This window comes from Halichoerus grypus, chromosome 2 (assembly GCF_964656455.1).
Source record: "Halichoerus grypus chromosome 2, mHalGry1.hap1.1, whole genome shotgun sequence".
NCBI lineage: Eukaryota > Metazoa > Chordata > Mammalia > Carnivora > Phocidae > Halichoerus > Halichoerus grypus.
The window spans coordinates 111,058,551-111,072,497 of NC_135713.1; the positions used below are offsets into that span (position 1 = coordinate 111,058,551).

Consider the following 13,947-nt stretch of genomic DNA (forward strand, 5'->3'; position numbering starts at 1 on the left):
GCATTTCAAGGTTCCACTGCTAGGAATTCTGTTAAGACCAGTTTAATCACTAAGAACACTACATAATTGAGGACAGGAACACAGGTCATTAGATGCGGTCCCTGCCCCTTACCCTCAGATTTATGTCAGAATAAAGCTGACAATTCTGCCAGGCTCTGAACCCCCAGTGACCCCCATCCCAATCCCTGAAAGCAAAGAAGATGCCCTGTCACACAACTTTATATAAGTTATAATAAAACAAAGCCTAAGTTTTCTTATCTTTCTATAGGAAATGGTCAATTATTTGATAAATACTAAAACACTTCTAGGAATTCATTTTATGAGTTCGTTTACCAAACACATTTTGCAAGAACCGACTACACAATAAGTTCCTTTGGAATTTGGTCCACAAATTCACTTAACAGGTTGGAAATTTAAAACCTGCAAGAAAACAAGAAAGTGGGGAATCCCTAATCGTAACATGTTGTAATTATTAAATGGATATACAGACATACTAAAAAGTTTTGCTCACAGAAGGCACAAATTATAAAAGGGATATACTTTTTGAGTAAAAACAAAGAACTAAGCTGATATCCTTCTTTGTTTTGTGAGCACCATAGCTAAGATGAAGTTAGACCTGAATTCACTGTCTACTCCTATAACCAAAAAAATCTAAGATAAAAAATTTAATTTGTCTTACTACATACTTTCCAGCCATTAACTGAGATGTAATTATGAAAGATTAAAATTGCCTTAAAAAAGGGGTTGTAATAGCAGCTATCAAAGCAATATTCAGGCATGATTTTGAGGATGCTTTCAGGTTTAGAGTTAGCCTTCTTTGTCAAAAATCTTCACAACTTCATCAAAAACTTCGTCAACAGACTTAGAGGCATCTATTTTCTTGACTTTCCCCATTTCTTCATATAAGTCAATAATTGGCTTTGTTGACCGAAGATAGGTCTGAATTCTCTTCTCTAAGCTCTCTCTGTCGTCATCACTTCTACCACTACTCTTTCCCCTCTCAAGGCATCGTTCAATACAGATCTCATTATTACAGTCAAAAAACAGAATGAAAGACACATCTGCCTTCCCATCCATGGTCTTGTTCCAACCTTGAAGGTTGTCTTGATTTCTTGGAAACCCATCAATCAAGAATTTATTCTTCTTAGCATTGGCAGCCATTGTCGGATCCATTTCCCTCTTTAACAAACTGATGGTTATCTCAACTGGCACAATCTTTCCATCTTTAATGTACTTTTCAATGAGTTCACCATACTGTGAATCTGGGTTCTTCCTTTCATCACAAAGAAGTTCTCCTGCAGAAAGGTGTGTGTAACCATATTTCATTCTTAAAAGTCCATCTCTTCCTCTAGTTGCAACTAGAGGTCTCATCTGGGTGGCTTAGTTGTCAAGCATCTGCCTTCGGCTCAGGTCATGATCCCAGGATCCTGGGATTGAGCCCTGCATCGGGCTCCCCACTCAGCGGGAAGCCTGCTTCTCCCTCTCCCACTTCCCCTGCTTGTATTTTCTCTCTCGCTGTGTCTCTCTTAGGTGAATGTTGACAACTTTATGGTATCAAATCTCTAATCATCTTGATGGACTTCTTTCACTTCTTAGCAATCATCCTTCCTTCTTTCTTAATTTGGGTGACGTGGTTCTCGATGATGTGGGCGCACTGGGTCCCCTTGCCAGCGCCGGGACCGTCGAGGATGAACACAACCAGCGGTTTCATGAGGCAGTGAGGGCAGAGGAAAAGCGGCCAGCGGGTCAGTAGCGGGAAGCTAAGGCCCAGGACGTGCAGCAACCGGCGGTCACAGAGGCTCAGCATACACAGCGTCTCAGCCCGACGCTGAGGAGAGCTGACAGCGGCCCGGCCGGCCTATATGTGTGTTTTTGTATATGTGTACACATGCACGTGTGTGTGCGAGGGAGAGAGATTGGGTTTAAATAGCATTATCACTTTTTCAAAAGTTCCTTCATGCTCTTCCATGTGATTTCAACATAATTTTGTTATATTCTCTTTATCTCCATTATTTTCTTGCCTCATTCCATATTGCTGCTCAAAGCAGAATTTTTAGAACACCTCGAGGTGTTTTTAAATTAAGCCAGTAAACAGCTTTAGTCAACACCTCCAGCGTGTCACAGTGACACAAGCCAACACAAACAGGGAGTGGGAGGTTTGCTGACAGCTCTGGGCCCTGAGACCTCAGGACTGGTTTGGTGAGGCAGACTCAAAATCAAGCAGGGACTCGTGGAGGAGCCAAAGAGGACTCAGTCATGTTGTCTCTTGTACCAGCTCCCTGTACAAGGAAAGGAAATTCTAGAAGAGGCTAAGCCCTTCTTTTAGTCAAAGCAAGAGAAGAAACACGCACGACTGGGGCAGGAATGTAGATATACAGATGTTAACTCAGCACCTCCTATATAAGGTCTTAGTGTTGTGGCGGGGCTGGTTCCACATATCTTCTTTTGTGTTTGGTGTCTGGGAGCTATAACTAAAGCTCCAACATTATTGTGTGTGTTAATTAGGATATGGGTTGGGCCATTGTAATGACAAGATTCCCAAACACAGTGGCTTAAATAAGAGAAGAGTGTTTCTTTCCTACATGGAAGCTCAGGTATCCTGTCAGGAGTTAGCTGGTACTTTATTATGTTGGGGACCCTGCTCATGTAAAGTGTCTTGCTCCCCCCTAAATGTACTTCAGTTATCCTGTTTAAAAATGAAGCTGTTCCATAGCCATACAGTAAGTAGAGAAATTCAAGCATGCATTGCAGTGGGTGTTGGTAGTATGGTATAGAGGTTACATGGAGCCTTACCATATGGTCTGTAATTTTTTCCTCTGCCACTTGCTAGCCTATGAGCTTGGGCCGGTTACTTAACCTCTCTGTGCCTAATGTATAAAAAGATGATAATAGTACCTACCTTGTTGTCTTGCTGTAGGCTTACATGTATGAATGAGTTAATACATGCAAAGTGCTTAGAACAACACCTAGACCATAATTATAACCCAATAGCAGACACTGTTGATGACTTACCTGTATCTGTTGGTACTCACCATTTTGTAAACTCCAGATGGTTTTATACTGTAAGAATTTGTGACTGTCTACCTCCAGGCTTCCTCTGGCCTCTAAGGGTGTGCTCTGCTGCGTGCAAGGCAGACCCTAAATGCCGAGAAGTTACAAGATAGCAGGTAGCCCTCAACCGGGAGGTTGAACTGTCCTCAACAGCTTTCTTGTTCCTTGGGTGAGACGACTCTGAGGCGTTTTCTATCGCCCCATAGAAGTCCCAGGACAACTGAGTCCTGACTCCTCACATTAGCTACCTGCTCATTGGCATATTCTGTATTGTTTCCTTGCTTTCCATGGTTCATTTTCCCACTCTCCTGATCCTCTTGACATTACCACACAAATTAACTACCTGTATTCAGGATCAGCCTCTGGGAAACCCCAACTAAGACACTTTCCTCTTACTACACACTTTTATCCAACTGCAATGGTCTTAGGATAAACGCTGATCCTGGCAGCTCTAACACTTCCCTTTTTATGCACCTCCATCTCCTGGTGTCCCTCTTTTTACTTTAACAATTACATCTGCACCCGGATGAGACAAAGGCAGACTCCTCTGCCCCTCAACCACTGTCTTCCCCTTGCCTCACACTGACATATATAGAGTCCCATGAAAACCAGGCTACAAAGGGAACGGACTGTTGTGGCAAAGAATATTCAGTATCTTTGGGGCTAGCTGCCCTGCCTAACTTCCTTCAGGCTTGTTCTCATTTCTCTTGGGGTCTGCACATATGGCATATTGCTTAGATCTGTGCCTGGGTTACAATTGCACATTAAATCTGAGACATGGGGGTGGACCCAGGTACACAGCTCTACATCCTGTTGTGATGGATGAGCATTCTCTTTCCATTTCCTCCCTGGGGCAGGGAGAGGATGGAAGTGTTTTTCATGAAGACAGGAAATATCTTCACTATGCTTTGTGAACTAGATGGAATTATCCTAGAAAAGCAGGTCCATTGGAGTGAGGAAAGAAGGTATGTGGACTGGGTTTTCAACTGAATGATTAAACGATAGTGCTCTCTGTGGCCACACCCTGCTATTTTACATCCGTTGTTGGAGAGGGACAACCTGGCGAGATAAAATCAATGTTGCCTTTTTAAAAATATGCTATCATGATGTGTATGTAGGTACATATGTGTGTGTGTACACATATCTAAGTACATTGGAAACAAAAGTGTATATTTCATATCTATATATCTATCCATGTATGTAATAGTCACTGTATCACAATGTAAAATGTACTTCTACTGTGAGACATGAATAAAATGGTTTAAAAACCAAAAAAATAAAAAAATAAAAATATGCTATCATTTCACTGGTATATTTATGCAAGACCCAGTTCCAAGAAGCCCAAAGATAATACAGGTGATCCTCATTTTGCACAATTCCAGTATGTGTTAATTTCAGTTGCTACAGTTCAGTTAGTTTAGTAAAATAAAAGCAGCCCCCTCCAACAACACAGTTAAAATTTCAGTTACCATGGCATAGGAACTGTGAGTACTGGCACAGAGTATGAACTTACTTGCTAATTGGTCAGTATACAAATCACTTCTTAAATATGTGCATTATCATCAGTTATTTACCAATCATGTCACTTCTTTCAAACTCAGTGATTGGTCACTGTGCATCTGTTATTCATGTTACCCACAGACAGCAAAGTGTGTAGTTGTGTTGCCTCCTTGTCTTCAGTGATAACCCATGTGACAATTTACAGGATAATCAGGGGAATGAATTGGCCAACAAAAATGGAAGAGAAAAAAGAAAGGAAAAGTGATAACGTAGGAAGTAAAATTCAAATTGAATGTTTAGAAAGTTTAGGAAATATAACTGGGAGCCTGGGAGCCTGGGAAGGTTGACCTAGGAGCCATTTTAAAGATTCAAGATAAGCAACCAAAGGAACTTAGTGAAGGTGAACTTATCACCATAAATGAGGAAAATTACAAAACAATGAAGATGTCCCAGAGGACATGATGCCAGCAAAAAAAAAAATCACATTTCACGGCATTGAAAGTGCAAAGTATAACATGGTGAAACTGACCCAAATTTTGGAAAGGAGACTGACAATTTACCAAGGCATGGAAAAGGTACTTGCTCTGTGTTTTAAGTTATATGACAAGAAGGCAGGCACTACTCTAATTACCCTAGATAAATTTTTACAAAGAAATAAAATACTTTCTCAATATTTCTAATCAGCTAAATTACAGTGTGCTAAATAAATATTTGTTTTACTATTTTTTCATTTCCCTATACATTTGTAACTGACAGTGAGAGTGTTTTTAGTATTTTGACAAAAATTTCTAAAGGTCATGGACCAATTATAATTTCCCCCAGTGATTATTAATATCATTTTGCACAGTTTCTGCCTACACATCATTTTTACAATACTGCACAACAGTGCAAGGACTGCCTATACTTGGGGTTTTATCTTATTTTTTTTTAAAGATTTTATTTATTTATTTCACAGAGAGAGACACAGTGAAAGAGGGAACACAAGCAGAGGGAGTGAGAGAGGGAGAAGCAGGCTTCCCGCTGAGCAGGGAGCCCGATGTGGGGCTCAATCCCAGGACCTTGGGATCATGACCTGAGCTGAAGGCAGATGCTTAACGCCTGAGACACTCAGGCGCCCCAGGTTTTATCTTATTTATTAGGACTGTGAAAACAACATGGGCTTTGGATCCTGTGTGCCTGGGTTCACAGCCTTACTCTAACACTGAACTGCTTACTGTCCGCTGCTGGTCAAATACACCAACCTATCTGAGATTTAGCATTCTTATTTGAAAAACAGAAATAATTATATTTACCACCTAGAGTTCTTGAGGCCAGAGATGAGAAGGCCTCTGGAAATACACTTGACATTTAGGAAACATTCAATAAATAAGCTCCATGAAACTGGAGACCCTGTCTCTTTTCTTCATTGTAGTATCCCTGGCATTTAGGACAAAACCTGACATGGAATAGTTGCTCAATAAATATTTGATGCATAAAACATTGAAGAGTCACATTTAGTATTCAAAACATGTTAGTGACTTGGTTGTCTTCTTGTTTTCTTACTTTCTGGATGCTGTACAGCCTCAGAGGATTGAAGAAATCAGGGGACCCAGTTCTACTGAGAACGCAGTAGGTTCGTCATTGACCTATAATATTGTCCTTCTCTTACAGTCATTTCTGCCTTGTTTGTCCCTGCCCATTTGGTTGAGGTGGCACTCAGCAAGGTTAACATTTTTCATATAAGTAAGGAACTCATACAGATCTCTAGGAAAAACATTAAGACTTCAAAAATGGGAAAAGAAAAGAACAATTTGCAAATCACTTAAGAAATATTTGGAAAAATTCAACCACACTAGTAATCAAGGAAATATAAATCAAAAGCAGAAAATTGTTCTCTTTGTGATCACATTTTCACAGATTTCCAGAGGGATGGAGGCAGAGAGTAGTAAGGGTGAGGTGAGCAAACCCTCTTCTCAACTGCTTTTTGCTTGTGAGCATTACTATAATCCTTTTAGAAAGCAATTAGAACACCAGGATCGCTGGCCAATGACTTAGTAATTCTAATTCTGGAAATTGATCCTGAGAATTCAATGCAGATGAAGCTTTAGCATGAAGATTTTAATCACAGCGTTATTTGTAGGAGTGGATGTGGGAAACTACATGTATGTCTGACAATGGGAATTGTTTAGGTGGAAGAAGGCATATGCACTTTCTATTCTGCAGTGTATGTCTATAAAGAGTTTGTGTATAAAGAGTGTATGTCTGTAAATGTGATAGAACACTGTATATAAAATATATTTTTAATTACATGTAAAATCCAAATAACTGATACCTAATACCCCCTTGAAAGAAAATACTCCAAATGTGAATAATTACCATTTATTATGGCTCTAACATATTCCAGGGGCTTTGAGTATTTTGTCTCTAATTCTCATAACAATCCTGCATGGTAAATATTGTTATGCCTATTTTACAGATGATAAAATGAGACTGAGAGAGCCAGGTAGCTTTTCTGAAGCCCCAGGTAGCTATGTACATCTGCCTGACAGTAAAGCCTGCACTTTCCTGCCAAACAGGCTTGGTTGGAAGTTTGTTCTGTTTTGTTTGTTAATTATGAGAACAATTTTCTAAAATTTTCTAAGTTTTTATGTTTATTTAGAAGCATAGATGATTTTAATAATGATCATTAAACCTGGATAAAAGAAAACAATGCAACCTTTGTAAGTCGTTTGTTAACTCTGAGCCTCCATTGCTATCAAATAAAGAACCCCTATCCCTGCTCACTTGATAGGGCTCTATATTGAAATTTATGTGAGCTAGCAGACAACATGTATCAAACCTTTTGAAGTTATAAAAGGCAAGATGCTCAAGTTTTAAGTGCTCTTATACTAACTTCTTAAATAAAAATTTTTATTTACTGTAGTTATTTATTAACTGTCATTATTACTTTAAATCTTATAAGAGCTAAAAGCCTTCAATAAAATGTGTGCTTCCTCAGTCACAGATTTAGTATCTGTCTCAGTTAAGAAATGGGGCGGGGAGGGGGAGTCATTGTTTTCCACGGTTGATATGGAAAATGTAGCACACGTCCAGCATTCTTTGGGAAAGGAAGTAGAATGCTTCCCTATCAGATGTTTTGGAAAGAAGGTAACTGTGGAATAGGCTGGAAGTGCCAATCGGGAGCTTTCCAAAAGGACTTTCATTGATTCTTGTTGAATATTCATGGACTTGAAACTTTCTGCCTCTGATTGTCCATTCTCTGAGTCTGGCACACTGCAGCCAATGGTTTTCTGGTTGTTTTCCTGAGGATTTGGTGGTGGTGTTTTTGCTGCACATTGCATTGTGTGAGTGAGTGAGTGAGCGAGTGAGTGTTGTGTGTGTGTATGTTAGAGCACAGCCAGATCCTGGGCATTTACAGAGCATTGCCTTCAGGGGCTGTTTACTCTGGACTCTCTCCAAGATGCCAGACTCGTTCTAGATGATTCCTCCTGACAAAAGGACAAGGCTTGGCTCATCCTCAAAGATTATTCAGATTATGCACCTTGCCCGTTTATTTGCGTTTTGCCCCAGGGGGCATCCTGCAAGCCCCCAGAAGAACTTAGGAGATGTGAAAATTTTGTTCTTTCTGCACCCAACGAGAGCCTCCTGAGCAGCTCCTAAGGAAGCAAGTAGAAATGTTTGGCCGGAGCAGCTACAGCTTGACCTTCCCACAAAGTTCAAAAGGTTATTTGGTCAGCGACTCCCTCCTGCAACCTGCTTGTGTGCAGCCACAAATTTAACCTCAGGACTGCCTGCCACGCAGATCATTTAAAGGAAGGTGCCTTCAGAGTGCAGTGCATTGTGGGGAACCTGCTAAAAAGAAATGATCTTTTTCTTCTTTGAGAGGGAGCGAATGTGGCATGGAGTCAAAACATCAATTAAATATACAATTGGCTCCATTTACATGACAAGCTTTGAGTCCTGCCTTAGTCACTGAATAGTAGCTTTCTCCTTGCTCAGGATTGCAACCATAAAGTGGGATCTTCAGGCTGGCCTACTGGAGACTGCTCAGGCCCTTCTCTCTCAGCTGTAATAACATTCACCGTGATGTACATCCCACCAACATCATTCAGCCCTGGAGGAAGTTTAGTTTGGCTGATTTAAACTTAAAAAGGGGAAAGAAAAGCTTTTTTTCTTGTTTTTCTTCTAGATTAGGCTACAGTTTTGAATTAGTTTTTGTAATCACCTGTACTTATTTATATGTGGAAAATGCAGTCTCACATGTTAATCATAACCATTGGTCAACTCTGGTAAGATCACAGATGAAGTAGGAGATGATTGTAAATTGTTTCCATGAGTGTGTTATTTATTTTCTTATTGAACCCTTTGTCCATGTGTAGCACTTGGTGTGTATGCAGCAATGTGGTCAAGTGAGAGGTTTTAAATGTATGTAAAGAAGACAGTTTTCAGAGAAACTAGAAAAACAATATGCAACAATAAAGGAATGGATGTGTTCAAGAATGGCAGGAGTTGGCAAACTTTCTTTGATAGGCCTGATAGCATCATTTTAAGCTTGTGGGCCATTCGATCTCCATCACAACTACTCAGTTTTATTATTGTAGCTCAAAAAACGACAGCAGACTGTGAGTGAGACTGTGTTCCAATAAAACTTTATTTACAAAGTCGGGCAGTAGTTTTCAGGCCCCTAGTTGGCCAGTTTCTTAATTATGGTGTAACCCATTTGATGCATGCATCTGGTATGTTGCTTTCAGCTGAAAGTAAGGAAAAACCTAACTAAAGATAGCCTAAAAATCACATTAATCTCACGTAAGAAGATTATCTTGAGTAAGAAGAAATCTCATAATAGGAAAGTCCCAGGGCTGGTTAATTAAAGCAGTTTGATGATGTCATCAAAGGCCCAAGGTTTTTTCCATCTTTCTGCTCTCCCACCTTTGGCTCATTGGCTTGTTTCAGGCTCACCTGCCTCATAGTTACAAGATGGTTGCCACAGTTCTAATGTTATAGGTAGATGCAATAACATCCAGTAGAAAAATTAGACTACCCTCCCCCCACATCTCTTTTTCTAAGAGCAAGAAAATCTTTCCAAGAAGAACCTTCTATTTCATAGACCATGTCTTATTGACCAGAACTGGGACAGAACATTTCAAGAATTATTTGGAGTAAGTTACTGTGTTAGTTGTCTGCAGCTCTTATGACATCAAACTCGGTGATACAAAACAATGGAAATTTATTCTGTCACAGTTCTGGAGTCCACAAGTCCAAAATCAGTAAAATTAAGGCATTGATAGGGCTGTGGTCCCTATGGAGGTTCTAGGGGGAAATCCATTCCTTGTCTCTTCCACCTTCTGGGGGCTGTTGGCATTCCTTGGCATGTGGCCACCTCAGTCCAGTCTTCAAATGTCTCTGCTTTATTTTCATATCACCTTCTCCTTTGTGTGCCTGTGTGAAACCTCCCTTTGGTTCTCTCTCTCTTTTAAATGTGGAACTTTTCACAAATTCGCTTGTCATTTTTGTGCAGGACCATGCTATCTTCTCTATAGTATTCCATTTTTGGCATGTGTGCTGTGGAAACCCTCTCTCTTATAAGGAAACTGGTGATGGCAGTTAGGGCCACCCAGATAATCCAGCAAGATCCTTAACTTAATGACATCTGGAAAGACCCATTTTCCAAATAAGGTGACATTTACAGGTCCAGGGATTAGGATCTGATAGCTCTGGGGTCCATTTTTCAAACTACTACAGTCACAGAGAACTTTGACTGTCAAAGTAAAAAACATTGCCACTTTCTGAAAGAAAGCTATTACATCAGTTACTGGTTAAGAGAGAACTACCTTGACTGTTTTATATTAATGAAGATTTAGTTACGTCAAGTAAGGGAGGTGTAGGCCAAAAAATATTGGATTCAGCCAGCAGGGAAAATCTGGAATAGGACTATTAGACAGGTAAACAGCAGTATCTGCTGTAGCGTATGTGTTTGGCAATTGTGTTTAGCAAAAGCTTACAATGATTTAAGAAAATAATGTGTATAAAATAAGGTAGGAAAAAACTTTTATCTGTATTGTGGTCACAACACAACAAAATACTCTTGGACATAAGAAGAGACAATAGAGATAATACACTAAAAAATCACTATTGGTTAGGGCACCTGGCTCGTTCAGTTGGAAGAGCATGTGACTCTTGATCTTAGAGTCTTGAGTTCAAGCCCCACGTTGGGTGTAGAGATGACTAAAAAAATAAATAAACTTAAAAAGAAAGAAATCTTTAAAAAAAATTACTAGAGGTTGTGTGGAGGTGGTGGGAGTATGGATGACTGATTTTTTTCCTCTCCTTTTTTGTAATTCCTAAAATCTTAATAAAAAGTATATGTATTGCTTAAATTAAAAATATATTTTAATAATAAATCAATAGCATTATGTCATTAGATTATAATACTGTTTTTTTAATTATTTCCATTTATTTTGTATCATTTCACTTAATTTATCTCTCAGTTTACTGTATCAAGAAATTATACAGAATAGCCACAGATTCTGCCCAAATTTTTCTGCTTTCAAAGAGACCCAAACCCCTCACCTGTCACTAGTTATCTTTCCAAAACACAGGTTGTGACATCCACTATGCTTCTCATCAAAACATTTAATGTCTCTCTCTTGCTTTAAAAAAATTTTCCTTCCTTCCTTCCTTCCTTCCTTCTTTCCTTCCTTCCTTCCTTCCTTCTCTTTCTTTCTTTCTTTCTTTCTTTCTTTCTTTCTTTCTTTCTTTCTTCTTCTTCTCTCTCTCTCTCTCTTTCTTTCTTTCTCTCTCTTTCTTTCTTTCTTTTCTTTCCCTTCTTCCCTTCCCTTGCCTTCCCTTCCCTTCCCTTCTCTTTCTTGGCTCTCAGAGTTCTCTATGACCTCATCCACATCCTTTTTCAAAGTCCCAACATTGGATACCCACTACATTCAGTCATGTGCCTCTTGCACCCATCTTTGCCCATGCCATGCCCTTTCATGCTCTTCCCCAAGCGGGTCTCTAACTCAGGATTATCACTTTGTTCCCAGATGGAGGGGCAGCATCAATTTCCACCTGGGAACTTACTAGAAATGCAAATTCTCAGGCCCCACCCCACACCTACTAAATCAGAAACTCTGGGGTGAGCCTATTTATTGATGCATGTCTTAACAAGCCTTCTAGGTAATTTTGATGTGTACTAGAGTTTGAAAGCCCCTGGGCTACCTCTCTTTGTCCTACTTTCTTCATTATTGCATTCTTGTATCTGTGGCAATCATCATTGCTAGAATAACCGCTGTATTATTCTTCCTAGAGAATTAATTTGTAAATCAGTTATACAAGCATGTATGATGCCAGCAATTAGCCTTCCAAATGAATAACATACCTATATTACCTATGTTGCTATGATTTCCTTGCTATCTCAGTCATTTTTTCTTTAGGTAACTGTTCTTGTCCAGTTTTTATGTATTTTATCCATACAAGTCGATGAACCTGAGAAATAATGAACGTTCCTTCTTAATGATCCTCTGGATCACTTATTCTAAAGTCTAAATGTCTGCTTTGAGCCCAGCATTGACTATGATTTAAAGCCATTCCTTCAGCTGTCGTCCATTGAATAGGCCTGGTAACACATGACCATCCCTCTGTTTCTTCTTTTTTCCTCAGCTAAACCAAAAATACACACAGAAGAATCATGGCCACTGTGTCTGGAGGCCTAAGAGAGCTGCCCGCCCCTCCCTGACTTCATTTGTAATTTTATAATCTTGGGCAGATCATCTTTCCTCAGAATCTTGAATTCATCATTGGTAGAAGTAGAAATGGTAAAGTTTTTTTCTTTTGCGTACATGGACTCTCATGTGCTGGAATTGATGTGATTCTACAAAGCTCTATGATGAGGGAGGACTCAGGTCCTATTTTTTTGTCTGCTGGTATCTGAAGAAAGTATGTTTTGACCTCTGATCAGCACCCAGCCCCATGCCTGGCACATAGTAAGTGCTTAATAAACAATTGTTGGATAAATGGAAGAAATAATGGAAAAAACAATGGAAGGATAGAAGGGAGAAAGGAAGGGAGAGAAGGGATTGAGAGAGGGAGGAATGAAAGGAGGAAGGGGAGGGAGGGAAGTGTGGGGAGAGAGCAATGGAGATGGCCAAGTGTAGATCAGACCTAACTCCTGATGCTGAGAAGTACTTGAGAGAAACCGATAGCACTGGAATTCTAATACCTATCCTGTGCTGGGGTGTGGGGGGCGAGATATACTCTAACAGTAAATTAACTATTCAGTTTGGCTCCTTCCCTAGAGGATATTTTCAGCAGTTCCTCCCAGGTGCAAAGGGCAAGGCCCCTCTGGGAGTCTGAGGAAAGCAGGAGGCAAGTGTTGATTAACCAAGACACCGTGAGCAAGGGCAAGTCTCCTGAGCAGTCCCGGACAGACTCATTCGCCTTCTTTTTGTCATTTGAGTTCTCAAAATTGTCCCCAGCTTAGACCAAATCAACCTCAAATGTCTATGATTAAAATTTCCACTCTGAAAATCTGAGCAATTTAGGAATTGTAGGAACTGGCCCATCTGGAGATAATTTATAAATAACACTTGCTTTTCAAATCGCCTGTCTTCCCAAAGAGTCCTCTGTCCTGTCAGTGGGACTGCTGCCAAAGCCCAAACTGCTGAATTGGGCCAGTGACACTGAAGTTGCTGGTGGGAGCTTCTTATCTCTGATTCGTCTAAGAATTTGGGACACTTCATTGAAACATTCGTTTTTCCTCATGTAAAATGTAGGTGAAAAGTTGCTGACTGTTTTTAGGTTGGGAAAGGTTTTCAGGATTTTAGTGCATGTGATTTACTCAGCTTTTACTTTGTCTATTACTAAAATAATTAAAACTCAAATCAAATACTAAATGGAACCCAGAATATCCTGGATACATGGTAAGGTTTGGGGGCATTGAAAAACGACTAAGCCCTCTGTTCCTTTTTCATTAAATCCTGTTGACATGAAAGGGAGCCATTAATACCATCTCTTTTTCTTCTTTTCTTTCAGGTCAGCACAACCTTAGCCACGGCAACGTGCTTCTGAAGAGTGGGTCCAGCTGTGTTAAACTATACACTGGTGCTTTATGGGGCCAAGGCAGATTAGACCATGCAGAGTTGAGCAGCCTGGGTAATGATCCCTTGTGCCATATGTCTGTGGAGTTGTCGTATTGGTATTCTTTTCTTAACCTCTGCTAGCTGGAGCAATTGAAGCCTCATGCCTGTTCATGCCCTGGGATTATGTTGCATCTCCGACCTCATTATTGCTCAGGGAGAGGCAAAGTTTAAAAATGATCATGTTCAAAGAGAGCCCTGCAACCTGTGATCTCTGGGATTCTACCAGGTCCCACTTCCCACCCCCAAAATACACACATATAGCCCTTCCTTGCTCCTAGCTGGGAGC

At 40.1% G+C, this 13,947-nt stretch overlaps 1 protein-coding gene, 1 long non-coding RNA gene and 1 other non-coding gene across 3 annotated transcripts in view; 1 reads left to right on the plus strand and 2 right to left on the minus strand.

The window, feature by feature from the left end:
- LOC144381132 (uncharacterized) overlaps window positions 1-13,947 on the plus strand; it is a 364,233-nt gene that overhangs the window by 266,182 nt on the left and 84,104 nt on the right. The window contains exon 3 of the long non-coding RNA XR_013445811.1: window positions 13,555-13,674. This is a non-coding gene — a long non-coding RNA (uncharacterized LOC144381132). The remainder of the gene's footprint in view (window positions 1-13,554; window positions 13,675-13,947) is intronic.
- On the minus strand, window positions 736-1,807 carry LOC118518725 (UMP-CMP kinase-like). The gene is made up of 2 exons (XM_036065679.2): window positions 1,638-1,807; window positions 736-1,324 (listed from the first exon to the last, which is right to left on the minus strand). The coding sequence occupies exons 1-2, from the start codon at window positions 1,805-1,807 to the stop codon at window positions 808-810; spliced, it is 687 nt and encodes a 228-aa protein (XP_035921572.1). The 3' UTR covers window positions 736-807.
- On the minus strand, window positions 10,004-10,104 carry LOC118518774 (U6 spliceosomal RNA). Its single transcript, XR_004908875.1, has one exon. It is a non-coding gene; the product is annotated as a U6 spliceosomal RNA (small nuclear RNA).